The 15,697-nt window shown below is 34.4% G+C and overlaps 1 protein-coding gene across 1 annotated transcript; it reads left to right on the forward strand.

Annotated features, from left to right (window-relative positions):
- The first annotated feature begins 3,668 nt into the window (after positions 1–3,668).
- Positions 3,669–15,255, forward strand: LOC148603257 (peptidoglycan-recognition protein SA-like). The gene is made up of 6 exons (XM_088552841.1): positions 3,669–3,826; positions 4,653–4,847; positions 6,223–6,274; positions 13,717–14,088; positions 14,533–14,634; positions 15,037–15,255. Exons 1-6 carry the CDS (start codon positions 3,794–3,796, stop codon positions 15,231–15,233), a joined length of 951 nt encoding a protein of 316 aa, XP_088408967.1. The 5' UTR covers positions 3,669–3,793; the 3' UTR covers positions 15,234–15,255.
- Positions 15,256–15,697: the final 442 nt, after the last annotated feature.

Below are 15,697 nucleotides of genomic sequence, written 5' to 3' on the forward strand. Positions count from 1 at the left end.
GGTTTGAAGTTACAATCGCCTTCACCCGGCTTTGACAACATATGGTAGGCGAGTGTTTCTTGAAAAGCAGAGGTCACTTAGCCTTCAGGTGCAAACGGTTCTTACTGACAGTTTTATTAGGAACATGGGTTTTACATTTACATTTCTGTTATTTTGAGTTTTATTTGAGTTAATTTGTGTTATTTTTGTTGTTTTGTGCCTGTTTAATTGTTCTAGTGTTTGTTCCCGGACTATGAAGCATTATTTAATTCCTTGATATAATCATGGTACCCTCGATTTCACTTACACTCGATTGAATTGAACTCACACATTATATTACCTCCCATTCCGGCTTAGTACTACATTGACTTAACTAGATATATAAAGTGAATAACGACAATGAAAATATAAAGTGTACATGTATATCATGTCTAACCTTAATGTTCACCATCACCTTTTGACAAATGTATATGCATCCAGGAAAAAATATGGCGCTACATGTGTGTATATATGTGGAATATCTCAAATCATCACATAATGTTGCCACCCTAGGCAGAACCAGGTCCAGCCATGCTTTAAATTATTCTTAAGTGCACAGGTTTGTCTGTAGTGACTTCCGAGAGATATTTGTCGCGAAATATGTCCATATTAGTCAAAAGGTATAGATGAACTTTAATCCTTTATCACAATATTCACATATTTTTAATGTCAATGCAAAATAAATAGAAATTATACTTACATTTAACATTGAAAGGAATACTGATAGGGCTTTTATTCGTCCGGGTAAGAATTTTCTGTAGAAATTGTCCAATATCTATATCTCTGCCATTATCCTTTGATATAGCAGCAGATCTATAGAAGTCTGAAACCAAAACCAGTGATAAGGAGCTACTAACTATAGAGACCCTTGAGGGCCTGAACTCGTACCTTCGTCTTATGAATATCGATTATCGCATCTGTTATAAAGTAATCATGGATAAGACAGGATATTAGAGAACAATTTGAGTTCTGAAGACTGTGTTCAAATACTCATTTACACAACAAGGTCCAGTGGCCAGATACCATAACTATATGTGAGTGATAGAATTGTCTTTAGTTCAGTTTTGGCATGGAAGGAAGAAGACACAAGGTAATTTCCGGTTTTACACAATGGTTGTACATGGAATTATGAAAAATTTCCTTCGCACTCAAACAAAATAAATTTTCTGGTAATTCTTCTAATTGTGTTTCGTGAAGACGTACTTGACTCAAATAAAAAATTGAAGTTAATCATTTGTAAATTTCATGCAAAATCATTTAAAAAACACAAATTACATACCATAACTTGGATGAGAAATCACACCAATCAATAAAAGCAGAAAACCAACAACAGTACACATGATATGCATCTTCTGATTCTTTAGAGGCTATCTATCGAGGGCGAATGTAGTGTAGTACTTTATATGAACATAATCTACTTATTTAGCGGTTTTTCATAAAAAAAGGTTATTTCCAAAGGACCCCAATTAAAACAGGATATAATTCTAGTAGGTGTGACTCGATTGTATTCATTTAATGATTTAAATGAGAATATTCCGCGTCAAAAAAGGTGCGTGGTATATTTTAATTCATTGAGAAAGAAAATCCACTTTTGATTGAACTTAATTTAATTCGTTTCTTTTTTCAATTGGCAATCCACTGTCTGATGAATGTATGTTTCTTATGAAAAATTAAATGCTGTTAAAATGCAAAAGTTCCTTTCTGAAATGAAAAATAAATCTGAAAAACAAATGTAAAATTTATGATGAAATGCAAATTCAAAATGTGCAACGGAGGCAGATTTTATGAATCTTTGAATCCTAAGAATACGAAAACCTGATTAACCAGGAACGTGTTAAATTTTGCTAAACCAAAAACCGGATTCAACCGAACAAATTTATTAAGTCCAAAATGGGATCGGCTAAGGCAGATTTCGCTGTGCAGATGAAAGATCTACTAAAATATAAGATGAATATCGGTTATTTACTTTCTATATTTGAACCGAGTATTGCACATCATCTTAGAAAGAAGCTGCGCCTTCTCAGTTGTATTTTGAATGGAATTTCAAATTTTAGAAGACCCTTTTCTGTTGTCGTAGTCATGGCATTTTTAAAACACATATTTCAAGTTCATGTATCTGAAAGGAGACTATCATATTTAATTAGTTTCCATTTTTTGTATAGTTTCACTTTAAAAAAAACTCAACAAAAATAATAATAATGATAATAGTCAAAAAACAAGCAAACAAACAAAGCAAAAACAACTTTTTATTTCGTTTTTTAAAATATTTATTTCGTCGGCTACAACATTTACGATTATTTATATTTTCATCTTGGGGAGTGATTGTGATATGAACATGAAATAGATATGTTTTTTTTTTATTTTTCGCTGAAGATACAATGTAATACACTATTCCTCATGATGCATTTTTTTTAACGCACGAAGAATAATATAATATATTCTTTTAAGCAGTTACAGCATGCTTGTTGACAAGTGATATTGAATGAATTGGGAACAACTCGACCCGCAGACTAACTGTGTGCATATGGTCCGAATTATCTTTTTTATGGTCTGAGTTGTCTTTTTTTAAACGGTTCGAGTTGTCTTTGTTTTATGATCCGTGTTGTCATTTTTTTTTTCGAAATGCTCGGTCGGAGAGTCCTGGTCAGAGTTGTACTGCACCCATATTTGATTAGCACGCCCGTATCATTAAGACGATTTAGCATAAGTATATAAAAATCAACAAAATATAGTTGGTGTATTTCAGCGAAGGCTGTTAACTACGTTTATCAATGTTTAAGTAATTTTCATGCTCCCAGTTTTTAGTGGAGTCCGAGTTGCTCATTTACTTTTGTTACTTTGTATGTATGATTTTAGTTACTTTATGTTCTTTATTGCATATGTCTGTTTTCCATGTCTGGTCTTTGTCCCTGGATTACATTCGTTTGATTACCGCTATAACCTTGGTTCCCTTGATTACTCTTTGATTACCGCTATAACCTAGGTTCCCATGATTACTTTCCCAGGTATTTCTAAAGAAGCAAAACATTAAGTTTCGTAACACAAATTTAAATTAAAGAAAGATAACTCCGCACTTAAGAAGAAAATAAGCAGAAACATTGCGAGTGTGTTAAAACTTGTAAATTCAAGCGTATATTGTACGTGTAAAACTCTCGTTACAGATCAAATTGAGGAAGTTACAATAGTTTTATTTCTATTATTTGGTGTAGCATAATTTGATACACATAGTAACATTCTAGGATATGTCATTAATCCTCAATTATTGAAAAGTATTGATCTTTGCCCCAGTCTTAATTGATGCCCAATAGCAAAATATTCTATTATAGTTGTTGAACCCAAAATTGCAAAACTACTTCAATTTATCTCTTATTATTATTATCATCATATTTATATATGATGAAGTTCTATACCCTTTTATTGTCAATTATACTCGAAAATTTAAGCTCCTTGTAGACCTATCCACAGCACTGTGTTACTCTGCTACACATGTTATTATGTAAATTTGACTATTATCCAATATATTGACCATTTAAATGCCATGTTTATTGATTTTACACCATCTACATGTATGTATAAAAAATGACTGATAGATACAAACTTATCGCATAATTACTTTCCAAACATTGATCGGACCTTCAACACCAAATAATAAAACTTAGAACTAGGTCGAATTTAATGATCTAACATCTGACAAAATCAAACGTACTTTGAAAACCCGTACGTCATGACAACACACTGTTCACAACTGAGATAAGACAATAATTGATTCGCCGTGATGGAATTTGTGTCATTTTCTACTTGGCGTCAGGTAAGTGAAACCACAACTAACTTTATTTCTAGTTGTATTGATGATGTTATTTTCATACCAGACAAGGACCAGTGTGAACCTAGCCATCAGAAGCTAGGCGTCAATAACAGCCGTCAATAATATTCATGAATATTCATGAGATGGGTGCGTTCAAGCAACCTATCTGAAAAATCAAAATACGCGAATTCGATTGTGTTATTCTTAATGTTTTGCTGGCAGAAAATGAGAATAGTGGTATAACATACACGTAAGTCTACATACTATTGCGTACTTGTTAATTTGTAATTATGTTTTTTAAATTAAAATATATTTATATATTCACTTTTAATCACTCGAGGCTATTTCATTGAGTGTATCTATTCAATCAAGTATATAGCATTGTACGTAATGTCATATTATATTTCAATTACCATAAATTATCGATTCAACTTGTATTTTAGACTTAAGTGATGTATAAGGGGTTAAAGAAACCAAATATGTTTTGAATATTGGCACAGACAACTTACTTGGAACGTAGAATAAAATTGCTAAAACCGGTATTTTGGTAAATTTCTACAGATACAGTCACACGCAAACCGATGGATAAAGTATTATATATTAATGTAACTTGTTATTAGACATTTTCATTCTGTACGAAGTTAGGTCGGACAATAAAGTTTGGGCATAATTTATTCATTTCCTAGTTATCTTTTACATCGAGCCATTTAATTCCCAACGCAACGTACAATTTTTTTTGTTTAGAACATACAGTATGTAATAAAATCTAAAAAGCCATTTAACCAACCAAATTTGTCTCAATGATACCCTTTTTTTGCATTTTCTACAGGTATTAATCGTTCTTTTTTTATCACACGCAAGTACAAGTGAACTTATATGTTTGTGTGTTCATAATGGATTCGTGCTTCCGGTGGATCAACATCCTGTTGTTATAGAACTCAGCGGAGGAACATGTGCGGAAATAATAAATGAAAACGTACACTTCAGAGATGCATTCTGGACGTTAGTCATGTACAAAGGTCATGTAAGTACTCAATTCCCTCCACAAACCAATAACCGATTCTTAATTTACTACATATCACCCGCTAGCTCAAAGACTATGCTATACAGGATGTGAAAAAAAAATCACAGCGCATAAGTTCCGCAAAGCTGTTTCCGTTATACTAATTTGCATAGAGGGATGGAGTTGGCATTGTGTGGACAAGTGTGTAGAGCTTTGAAATAGCGAATTTACGATTTTACTACGATTCATTTAGCTGTTTTGGCCGAGGATAGTGTATTGAATGTTAACTTGTTTAAACCAGACACATTTCTAACTGTTCTTTTAATTCAAATTAAATGTATTTTTGAACCCAGGTAATCCGAACACCTGTCTAAACCAAACCAATTCAAAGTTCAAAAGGGGTTCGGTTTAGAAGGTTTCACTGTATATTATCACAACCAGAAATGCCTGTCTAAAGGAAAAAAGAAGTATCAATATCACGATAAATAGCTAAAGCAAGTGGTTTTATTTTTGAAGTTAAAAGCTTAAATATTTTGCCTTCTCAATACATATCTCAACAATCTAATTAAAATAATACATACTGTTTGTTCCATTAATATAGGATCTAATAACAGTCCATGGTACTATCTGTTCTAATGACCTTTCTGGTCTGCCAATCAGATTTCATCTGATATGATTTTGAAAGCTTTATTCAGAGGGAAAACACCGAGGACTCTGGAAAGGTCATCAGAACGTACAGTAGAAAGGAGTTTTGTTAGATCCTACATTCAGTGACTGAATTGAACAATTAATATATGTAGTTCTCATTTTAATTAGATTAATATCTAAAGTGATACTGATCACCCTTCAACTTTAACCCCGCCGCAGTTTTAGCGCATGTCCCAAGACAGGAATTTCTGGTTTCTGTAGATGTTGTTTGGTTTCTACTTTCAGTTCACTTTTATTTTGCTTGAATGAATAAGAGCAACTCTTTCGCTCTACCTGCGTAAAATGTTGCTTTGGGGCCAGTTGCAGCATGTACTATCGCTCAAGGCTTTCCTCTTTGGCCTTGAACTGACATTTGTCATCCCGGTGTAGTTATTGTCTCTTTGATATATCTTTTACCACATCAGTGCTAGTTATATTAGTTTATGGTCACATTGTGCTGAGAGGTTACTCCTTGAAATATGTGAATAGCATATCGAAATTTACATTATATATGATTGGTATGTTCGTGTGTTTCATAATGTAACTAGGTATCGTAATGGTCTGCCTGTCAAAGTCAATTAGAAGGGGCTATTTCTCTTTATATGTATATATTTTTTATATATTAAAATAGCTTTTGATCTAGTATAAACAACATTTAGAGGTTTATTCTGATGCCAGAATCTTCTTGTTATTGTTTTTGATGTTTCAGCATGCCTTTGTTAAAGATATAAAAACTGAGTATGACAAAGTAAAGTGTGACGGTAAGTAAGTTTTAAATAAATAAAAGAGAAAACAAAAAACAAAAAAACAAAAACAAAAACAAAATACAAACAAAGAAAAAAATAGTTCAATCTTGTAGCTACAATTTCCTCCGCAGATCTATAACCGCTGTCTTATTTACAACGTATCACTCCACTAGCTTATTAGCTTTTGCTATCCATAGAAAAAAAATCAAACGTAGTAGCTATACTTCTTTTCAATCTGGAGGTCAATTATGTTGCACTATTCTTACTTGAACAATTCGCCGGATCTTAGTATTAGTGTGACAAAGATGTGAAAGCTTTGAAATGGCTAGTATACCATTTGTGTAGAAAATGTGTCGTTCAGTGAAAAGAACGGTCACCGTTTGCTTTAAGACAGACTTCACAACAGATATAACTGACCATTGCTTACGTAATTTGTCATTTATTTAAAAAATCAAAACAGATATATGACAAAGAAACGTATAAAAATTAAAAAAATAAAAATAATTTTGCAAAGTACCGATCAATAGACAATAATACTGTCTTGACTTTACATAAAAAGAATAAAAGAATGAGGCGAACGAACAGGGTAACTACATGGTTCCCTGTGTGGCGCCTCCGTATGGGCGGAATAATATAGAAGACGTAGACAGGTGTCAAATTTGTTAATCCATCCGCGATCGATTGGAATGCGATAGATTGCGCTTCTTATTCACAAATAACTGAATCATTTTGCAACAAAGATGTGTATTGTAGTTTACAAATAACAACAAATAACAACATTATTTTGCTTTAGACTCAGAACATTGTCCAGTTGTGTCCTCGCTTCAGCTTCAACGCTTTGCTGGTTTTGTAAAGTCTGTCACATTGTGTATTCAATGACAATAATCAATGGCGGTAGGACATGTAAACATTCAATCACTGGGCGTGTCTTATAATATAAGTAAAATGACATTGGCATATTAAAGCCTTATTAATAAACGGTCAATATGTTTTACTTGCACAAATTAATGATGTCAGTATAAATATGAATAAAGTATCAACCATGACGTATATTTAGATTTGTACATTTTGACATTTCCTTCTATCAACACTGGGTTCTTGCTATTCTTTGGGTAAAATAACTAATGATACACAAAACGGAAGGGCAGCCTAAACCATCATCATTTAAGTACCGGCACAGTTATGATTCAGGAAAAAACGCCGAACAAACTTTGCTTTTTCCGATCTACATATGTTATGTTTTTACGTAACGATAGTCCTTTAAGTATTCTAATCTGCATTTATAAGGAAATCATACATTCACTTTCCACTAAAATGAACAAAATCAAAATCAATAACGTCCGATAACTCTTTCAAAGTACCCATTCCACACTCAATGCACATGAGTGCAACAAGTAAGGCAAAATGAGGCTGTAGCTGTAAGGAAGTGATACCCTGACACGCTTTGGTGGAACAAGAGGGATGGCAAAATGTTCGATTACTACATTTTGAAATTTACTGAAGAGAAAAATTACTCCGAATTTTATGGAACTTAGCAAATGTGAAAGGTTTAAAAGAATTATCCATGGGTGAATTTACAAGTTATTATCTGTTTGTTTTTCGTTTTTTTTTTAATAAAAACTGCTACTTAACAAACAAACAAACATATAAATAAAATGAAAGAGTAAGCAAATTAAAACTCAATAAGTAACTGTATGAAAGTATGCAAATTATGGAGGTTCGAAAATATTCAGATGTACCAGTTTGTATGAATCGTTTGTCAGATCATATACATTAATCTTTAAATCTTCATACTTTCAGTTTACTCTATCCCAATTGCCCCGTGCAAGTTCAGGTGTTAAAAGAATAGGCCTGCAGCAGCGCTAAGCTTGTCGTAAAAGGCGACTAAATAGTGTTCAGAACCATAGCCAGGGGCTAGGCGCTCTGCCTGCAGAGCAACTGGGATGTGTGCCCCAGGTGGTGGAATTGGGTACCACTGGCGTGTTACATTGTGGGGTTGTCAGGCTATAATACGAAAAATATGACCGCAAACCATAGTTGTGCACCATGTTGAGAAAGATGCTACGTTTTTCGCACGTTAAAGAACCCTGCTGTGGTATTTGACAGGAGTAGGAACCTTTGCGCTCCGCCACAGGAGGCTGAATTGACCGACCCTACCCACCCCTCCTTTTTTTTTGTGGCAATCAAAATATGTCGTCCCTATTATCCTAGTGTCCCATCCCTTTTTAAGTTTCATCATCATCAACATCATCATCATCATCATCATCATCATCAACAACATGTCATCTTCATTTTATCATTTCTTTCATGTTCATTGTCTGAATATAGCTGAAATATTGCTGCTCGGGCGTTAAACCCCAACAATCAATCAATCAAGCAACTCTATCCCAATTAAATTCAATATTCTATGTTGTTCGCTATCAGGGACGAAGCTTGCCTATTTTAAAAGTGATGCATCTCCACAAGGGGTCTGGGGACCGCTTAAGGATCGAGGGGGCCTCGCCCGCCCCCGACGGAAAACGGTTTCAAGCCATTTTGAGGTCATTTGACGGGGTCTCCAGAATAGAAAATGTGATTTCAAAATATTTATATTTTTACGTCTTGGTAAAATATAGTTATTGGAAGTCTTGACCATAATTTTGAAATCTAACTCACAAAATAATACCCAGAACAATATTCTCCTTTTGTCTTGATTATTTAACCAATATATCATTTTAAGTATATTTGCGTCAAAGTTTCCCTTTTTTCCATTGTTTAAATTATAGGAAGTCTTGATTCAAACGACTAATTGTTTCTTTACCACTGTTTCAATGAACTCGTATCAATACATTTAATTCTGCCAAAAAAATTAAGGCAAAAGTATATGTGGCAAGGCAAAATAGATGGACACATTACTTGAACAATTTAGTACTTTAAACAGAATGCAGACTGAACTTAGTGAAGAATGAATCACTTAAAGATCCAATACGACGGTCTTTGGCTGGGAAGAACATTTTCTCTGAAGATCGGAACATTCGATGTATATACATGAGTGCTAGTCCAACAAGTCTAAATTCACCCATTATCGATCTACTCCAGTCTTTTAGTCTACGTAACGCTGAGAATGACCGTACACAAGGAACAGATCCTACTGGCATTGTCATCAAGACAGTACATATGGTGTTTATATTAGGATAATAATCTGGATCGGCCAAAGCTAACCAAGCGCTCAAAGTTTGCTTGTCGATGCCTGATACTTCGACCGTAAAGCCCATTTCATATGGCAGAACGGGGCCAAATCGTTCCATGATAGCCGTTATCTCATCGTCCGAAACTCTGCATGGAACTAACTTAAATGCCAAGAAGGATGGGCGCAGACTGTTAGAAAATCGTTGTCTTAGTTCGTTGAGAGAGTGATCAATAAATGTTAAAAAAAACCTTTATTCGGTAATAATTTTCTGCATCCACTGAATCGGCAGTAGCCGGGTGCATCATGCGCCCTGTTGTTCTCGGAAGTGTAATTTCAATGTCCAGACTATCGCCGATTGCTGTAACTTTCGCCAAAACTTTAGATCGAAACACCTCATCTGTTCTTTGATCCTCTACAACTTTGATGCAAGTTTGTGCGTCGTAGTAGGCTTTGAAGATGTCACATTTCTGGCTAGTGCAAGTGTCAGTGGCTTTGTAAAACTAAGTACGTGATGAGCCACAATAAACGATACCACAAGGTTGCTTCTCTCCAAAATGTGTATAAAAGCTCTGGTTTTTGTCTTGGCATCAGTCACAGTACTTTCATTCTGCACGTCCTCCAGGAATGATATCAGAGGCTTGTATTTTGCTATTATCAGTGACAAAGTGTCAATCCTTGCTGACCACCTAGTTTCGCATAGTTTTGATAATTGACTTTTTGAGAAAGCTTTACAAATGTTTTTATTGCTTTCACTAACATCTTGATCCGTGTCACCGACCAGATAATATACTTGCTTTGAATCTGATAGGTATCGCTTCAGTATCGCGCAACGCTTTGGGCTTCCATCAAGAAACCATGTCAGTTGATTCACATCGTCAAAAAAGTTTCTCACCATGTCAACACTTTTACAGGGGTATGATTTAACAGAATTTAATGCATGCGCCCGGCAGTGGTGGTATTCAGCAAGCTGTTGAACTTCACATATACGTGTAAATACACCAAATTGTATTCCGGACATAACACTGGCGCCATCATAACAATGCCCTCTCAGGTTACATTCAGCAAGCTTGTCATGCATGGCTGTAGTTATATATGTATAGATGCTGCGTCAACTTGTTCTAAACCTACAAATCCAATAAAGTCTTCAAATATTTTGCCACTTTCAACGAACCTGATAGAAATTGCCATTTGCTCAATATTGGCTACATCTGTACACTCATCTGCCATTGCGGAGAAGAATCTGGCCACTCTCGCAAGATCAAGAATAGTGTCTTTAGTAATTCTTTACCAGCTAGTTCAATTAATTCATTTTGAATTTCTGGGCTCATATATTTTGCATTGTACGCTGCTGATTCTAAATGTGACTTTAAGATGGGCTTATTTTCTGCTTGCCATCTTACAAAACAATCGCAATTGCTATTGCCTTGCCTGTTTGTCCCACGCGTGACCTCTAAAGGGTATGTTGCGCTGTTCCAGTATAATGATGACATCTATGATGCGTTTCAAAATTTACCTTTTTCACTGACATTATCCTCGTAGGAGTTCGAAAGTTTCGATCTGATATTTTTTCCTCTCCAAATTGAACTTTAAGAAAGTGTGATACTTTTATTATAGCATCTTGGTTGTAAGCAGTTTTTTCGTGGGATTTTAATGCTCTCCTTTTTGCACCAATTGCATTTTTCCAGTCTTTCAAGCCGGAAGATGCGAGTTTGTCTCCCACAGGCCGTCCCCCATCAGTTTTGTTTTGTAAATGCTATACACGGAGCATAGAATGCCGCATCTTTCAACTGCGAATATCTTAACCACATGTATGTGTCCTCCCGAGTCATGTTGTATCTTCTGCCATTTGTGACTTGGAATGCGTCCTTTTCTCTGCTTGTGGATTCCATCTCAATTCTTGTAGTGCCGACATTTCGCTTTGACTCAGCGACTTTCCGAAAATGCAAGGGATCATAAGAATATTCATTTAACATTGTTGATAAGCCTCCACTTGCAGTAGGTTGATCATACTCTTTGTCCGAGCTAGTAATAGCCGTATGTGGGCCCTCAGATATCTGTGGAAAGGACACTGAGGAGTTGCCTGAAAATGAACATCATTTGTTACTTGTTCTGTGTTGTAAGATAGAATAGTTCGCTGTTCATTGAAGACCAATGGGTTGTTTTTGGCTTACGACATTTTCTTTTCATCCCGATGGGAATATTTTGTCGATTGGGTATATTATCGGCAGATTTCAACTCTTAATATACAAATAAAAACAAGAAAGACATTCTTTGTGAGGAGTTGCGTTAACGTAGTCGTATTTGCATACGGACAGACGGGCAGCTACGATTGTGATTTTGTTTTAAAACAGCTAAAATCTGTCAATTTTGATTGACCTGCTGCTCTTTTTCGATCAGCCATGATGAAGTGTATCACAACTATAGAAGATTGCTGCACGAGCTAAAGTAAAGCGCGCGAAAAACAACACGGGATATTCGCTCGAGAATAATTTGACAGGTCATCAACCGACCGTGTTTATACTAAGCATTCTTTTTAAAATAACGAAATGCAAATTTCAACGAACTTGAAATACCTACACGTTATAAATCAAGATATTAATGTTATTTTGCGAATATACTCATGCGTACACATCAACATAGTCTTTTAGTATCTTCTTACTTTCATTTTCTTAGCGGTATCATCTATGACCCCCCCCCCCATTTTTTCTGCCCGAAAAAAAGTGAGCAGTTGCTTCATTGCCTCAATGGAAGCGATGCCATTGGCCATAGAAAACAATAACAAGAAGAAATATGATTATGGAGTATCATATTCGAATCATATTTAAAAGCCTCATGCACTGAATGATTGTTAACTTTAAAGAATCCAATTAGTTCTAAAAACATTGACGAGTTTAATTCTTTACACTTCACGTATCGATGATTGATAGAAAGTGTAATTCAACAAACTTGACATGTAAATTACAGTATATAAATGATGCTGTGTAAAAAAATATCAGATGTGTGTCTTTTCAAAAAACCTAAAACATTGACAGCACTATATATATATAACTTGAATGTCGCCGCCACCCATTATTTCTCTATTTTTGAAAACAAACGAGTGTCGTTTAGAATGAAAGCATTAAAGGAGTAATACATAAGCATTGTGCACTTACATTTTTTTGTAACTATTTAACAACTAGCTACATCATTTGCATGTATGAGGCATGTGTGTTTAAAGTCATAGAATAATATTTCATGTAGTTTAAAACTTACTTACTAAGTAAACTGAGGTTTCATTAAGTCATCCTGTAGAATGCGATATGTATGAAATACTTCGTTGTTATTCACCGATTATGTAGTTGTAAATGGAAATGTGAGCTATTGCCATCATTTGGCGTCCGTCGTCGACCGTCAATAACAATTTTTCAAAACTCTTCTCCTCTGACACTACTTGACCAATTAGAACCAAAATTAGTATGAATGTTCCTTAGAGTATCTTGCATACAATTAATGTGGGTCGTAAACCATTGCCGCCGTTACCAAATTAGGACAGAGGTCTTACAGTAGTTTTTGACGCATAAATCTTCAAAACCGTTAGGTTTTTCCCAAATTCTGACATGTAATAAAAGTGTTCAGCATGATAAGACCTATTTGTGGTCAAATTTTCGTTTTAATCCATTAAGCTATATTGGAGTTATTGCCCTTTTCGGCATTTTTTGTTGCTGTTTGTAATATTATTTCATTCAAAAATCTTTTACTCGACCGATTGGAACCAGACTAAGTCTGAATGTTCCTTGTTGTATCATGCATGTAATTGATGTGGAGATATTTGATTCGTCGAAAAACATGGAAGCTGGTACTTAAAGTAGAACATAGGGGTCAGACAGTAGTTTTTGGCATATATCTCCAAAACGGTTAGGTTTAACCAAATTCTTTTTTTTTTGATGAAATCATTCTTATTATAAGGCCTACAAAAGACTTCAGGGACAATATTTGTCAGACAATTCCTTGTAAGAGTATTGCCTTTGAAAGATGAAATAATGTGTATTTGTTTTTCGTTTTTTTTTGTTGGATAACTGGTTAAATTTATTGCCCTTGAAATGCAAAATATAATACGGTGAGTGATTCAGGCTCCTGGAGACTGTTGTGTCATATTCTTTTCCTTCTCTGGGGAAAAAAAGTTTTTTTTATATTGAAAACAAGCACCCATATATACATATGTATATGGAAAATGTTAATACCAAAGAGTATGTAACAAAAGTATAAAATAATATAAAAAACAATATAAAAATATGTTGCTCTATTATAGCAAATAACATACCTTACACCACAATACCAACAACCGCTGAGACAACAGCGACAGAAGTTGCGACGACGACAACAGTAACGATACCAACAACAAGTTCAACGACTCAATTAACAGTGTCTTCGACATCGACACCTTACTGTCCTCCAAAGATTATGACACCACAAAACAACACTTTTACTTGCCCTGACATTATTTACGTCAAACGGAATGAATGGGGTGCTTCCTCATCCTATGAACAACTGAACAATTTGACACAACAATATTCCTGCAGTAAAGACTTTGTTGTCGTTCATCACACGCTTGGAGCAAAATGTTCAGGTCCTATTGATTGTGTAGAGAGATTGAAATCTGATATTCAGAACTGGAAGCGTAGTACGTGTATAAAATATGTTATATTTGTTGTTCAGTGAATCCTTTGTAAACTGGACCACTTTTGGAGTGTTCAAAAAGTTTAAAATTACATTAAGATTGAAATCAATTGACAAAAGAAAATACCCGGTTTAGACAGATTTGATTTTCGTATTATTCAGGGTATGGTCTAGACAGGTTGTACTGTATTTTACCAATTTGATTTTAAAAAAAAGAAGATATGTACTGAAAAAAGGTTTAATAAACCTTAACATAACAGAAATACAAAAGAAAAACACCAAAATACTTTTAGCTTCTTTGAGAAGGAGTGAAATTTCAGTTAGAACTTTTAATATTGTGGGAGAGTCTGATGAATATACATATATTACATATATATTTAAAAAAGGAGAAATCGAGAACTGTACAGTATCGTTATCTGCAATTTACTGACCGACATTTCATTCACAGGACAATTTAATTTCGCTGTTGGTGGTGACGGTACTTTCTACGAACTGAATGGTTTCACCAGCATTGGAAAGCATGCTGATTTCTTCGACAGAGTATCTATAGGTAAAGAAAAACACACTTATCTTAGCAGTATAAAACATTTAAGCACATCAGTGATGGTTTATATCTGCCCGTACTCAAAAAGACTCAGTTTGCCCGGGACTACTGACGAATCGTAAACGGGTAAAAAATCTATGTTTTTGTGATGGGATTTTGTCTGGAAAACGATAAAGCAGATAACAGTAATTCCGAACAACAAAAGTAAAAATAAGACCCCTCACAAGAATACGGAGTAACCACTAGACTATTAACAACAACGTCACAATTATCATAATTAACTTAAGATATTCATTATCGTTATTTAATATTGCTGGAGATCACAGGGTAAAGCAAATAGTAAATTAAAACCATTTTTTTTTGGTGATAATATTTATCTTGGTTATATTTCCCTATTATTTAATTCAGGTATTGCGTTTATTGGAGATTATTCCGGTATTTCACCCACTCCAGCGGCTTTAAAATCTCTCCAAGATTTCCTGTCATGCGCAGTGAATCACAACTATTTAGATCCATCATACATTCTAAGGACTGAGCGAGATATCCTCGGAACTGGACTTGGTAGTGCCTTATACACATCGATATCAAAGTTACCTCATTATTAAAGCAGATTCGTTCTATCACTTGTTTTGTGTTTACTCGTTTTTTCTGGTATAAAGTATGACGTTTTTTTTATTGTGTTTTTGCTAAGTCTTCGACTTGTTTTAACTTATAAAGCTTAATATTTTAAACAATAATGCCTTAAATATGAGATAAATTCGCTGTATTATCTCCTATATTTCATTGTTATATCATTGTGATTTTGTTATGTGAAACCAAACTGTTTTACGCAAAAAAAAAAAAACTGTTTGTCAATTTTAGAGGAATCAATTATCATTTTATAAAAGAAAATGTTTGGTTTGGTAAATTTTTTCTCATTATTTGATGACATGGTGTAATAAGACCTTTTAAATACATATAGTTGTAAATAGACAATTTCTATGATAACATTCTCGGTGATTAATTTTGTAATGACTTGATGAAATCTAATATCCCATTGTTCTTGCGATGTATATCATACACAGTTCCT

The sequence above is a fragment of the Perna viridis genome, chromosome 11 (genome assembly GCF_037379345.1).
Source record: "Perna viridis isolate PV_CMFRI_1.1 ecotype Kerala chromosome 11, ASM3737934v1, whole genome shotgun sequence".
NCBI classification, from domain to species: Eukaryota; Metazoa; Mollusca; class Bivalvia; order Mytilida; family Mytilidae; genus Perna; species Perna viridis.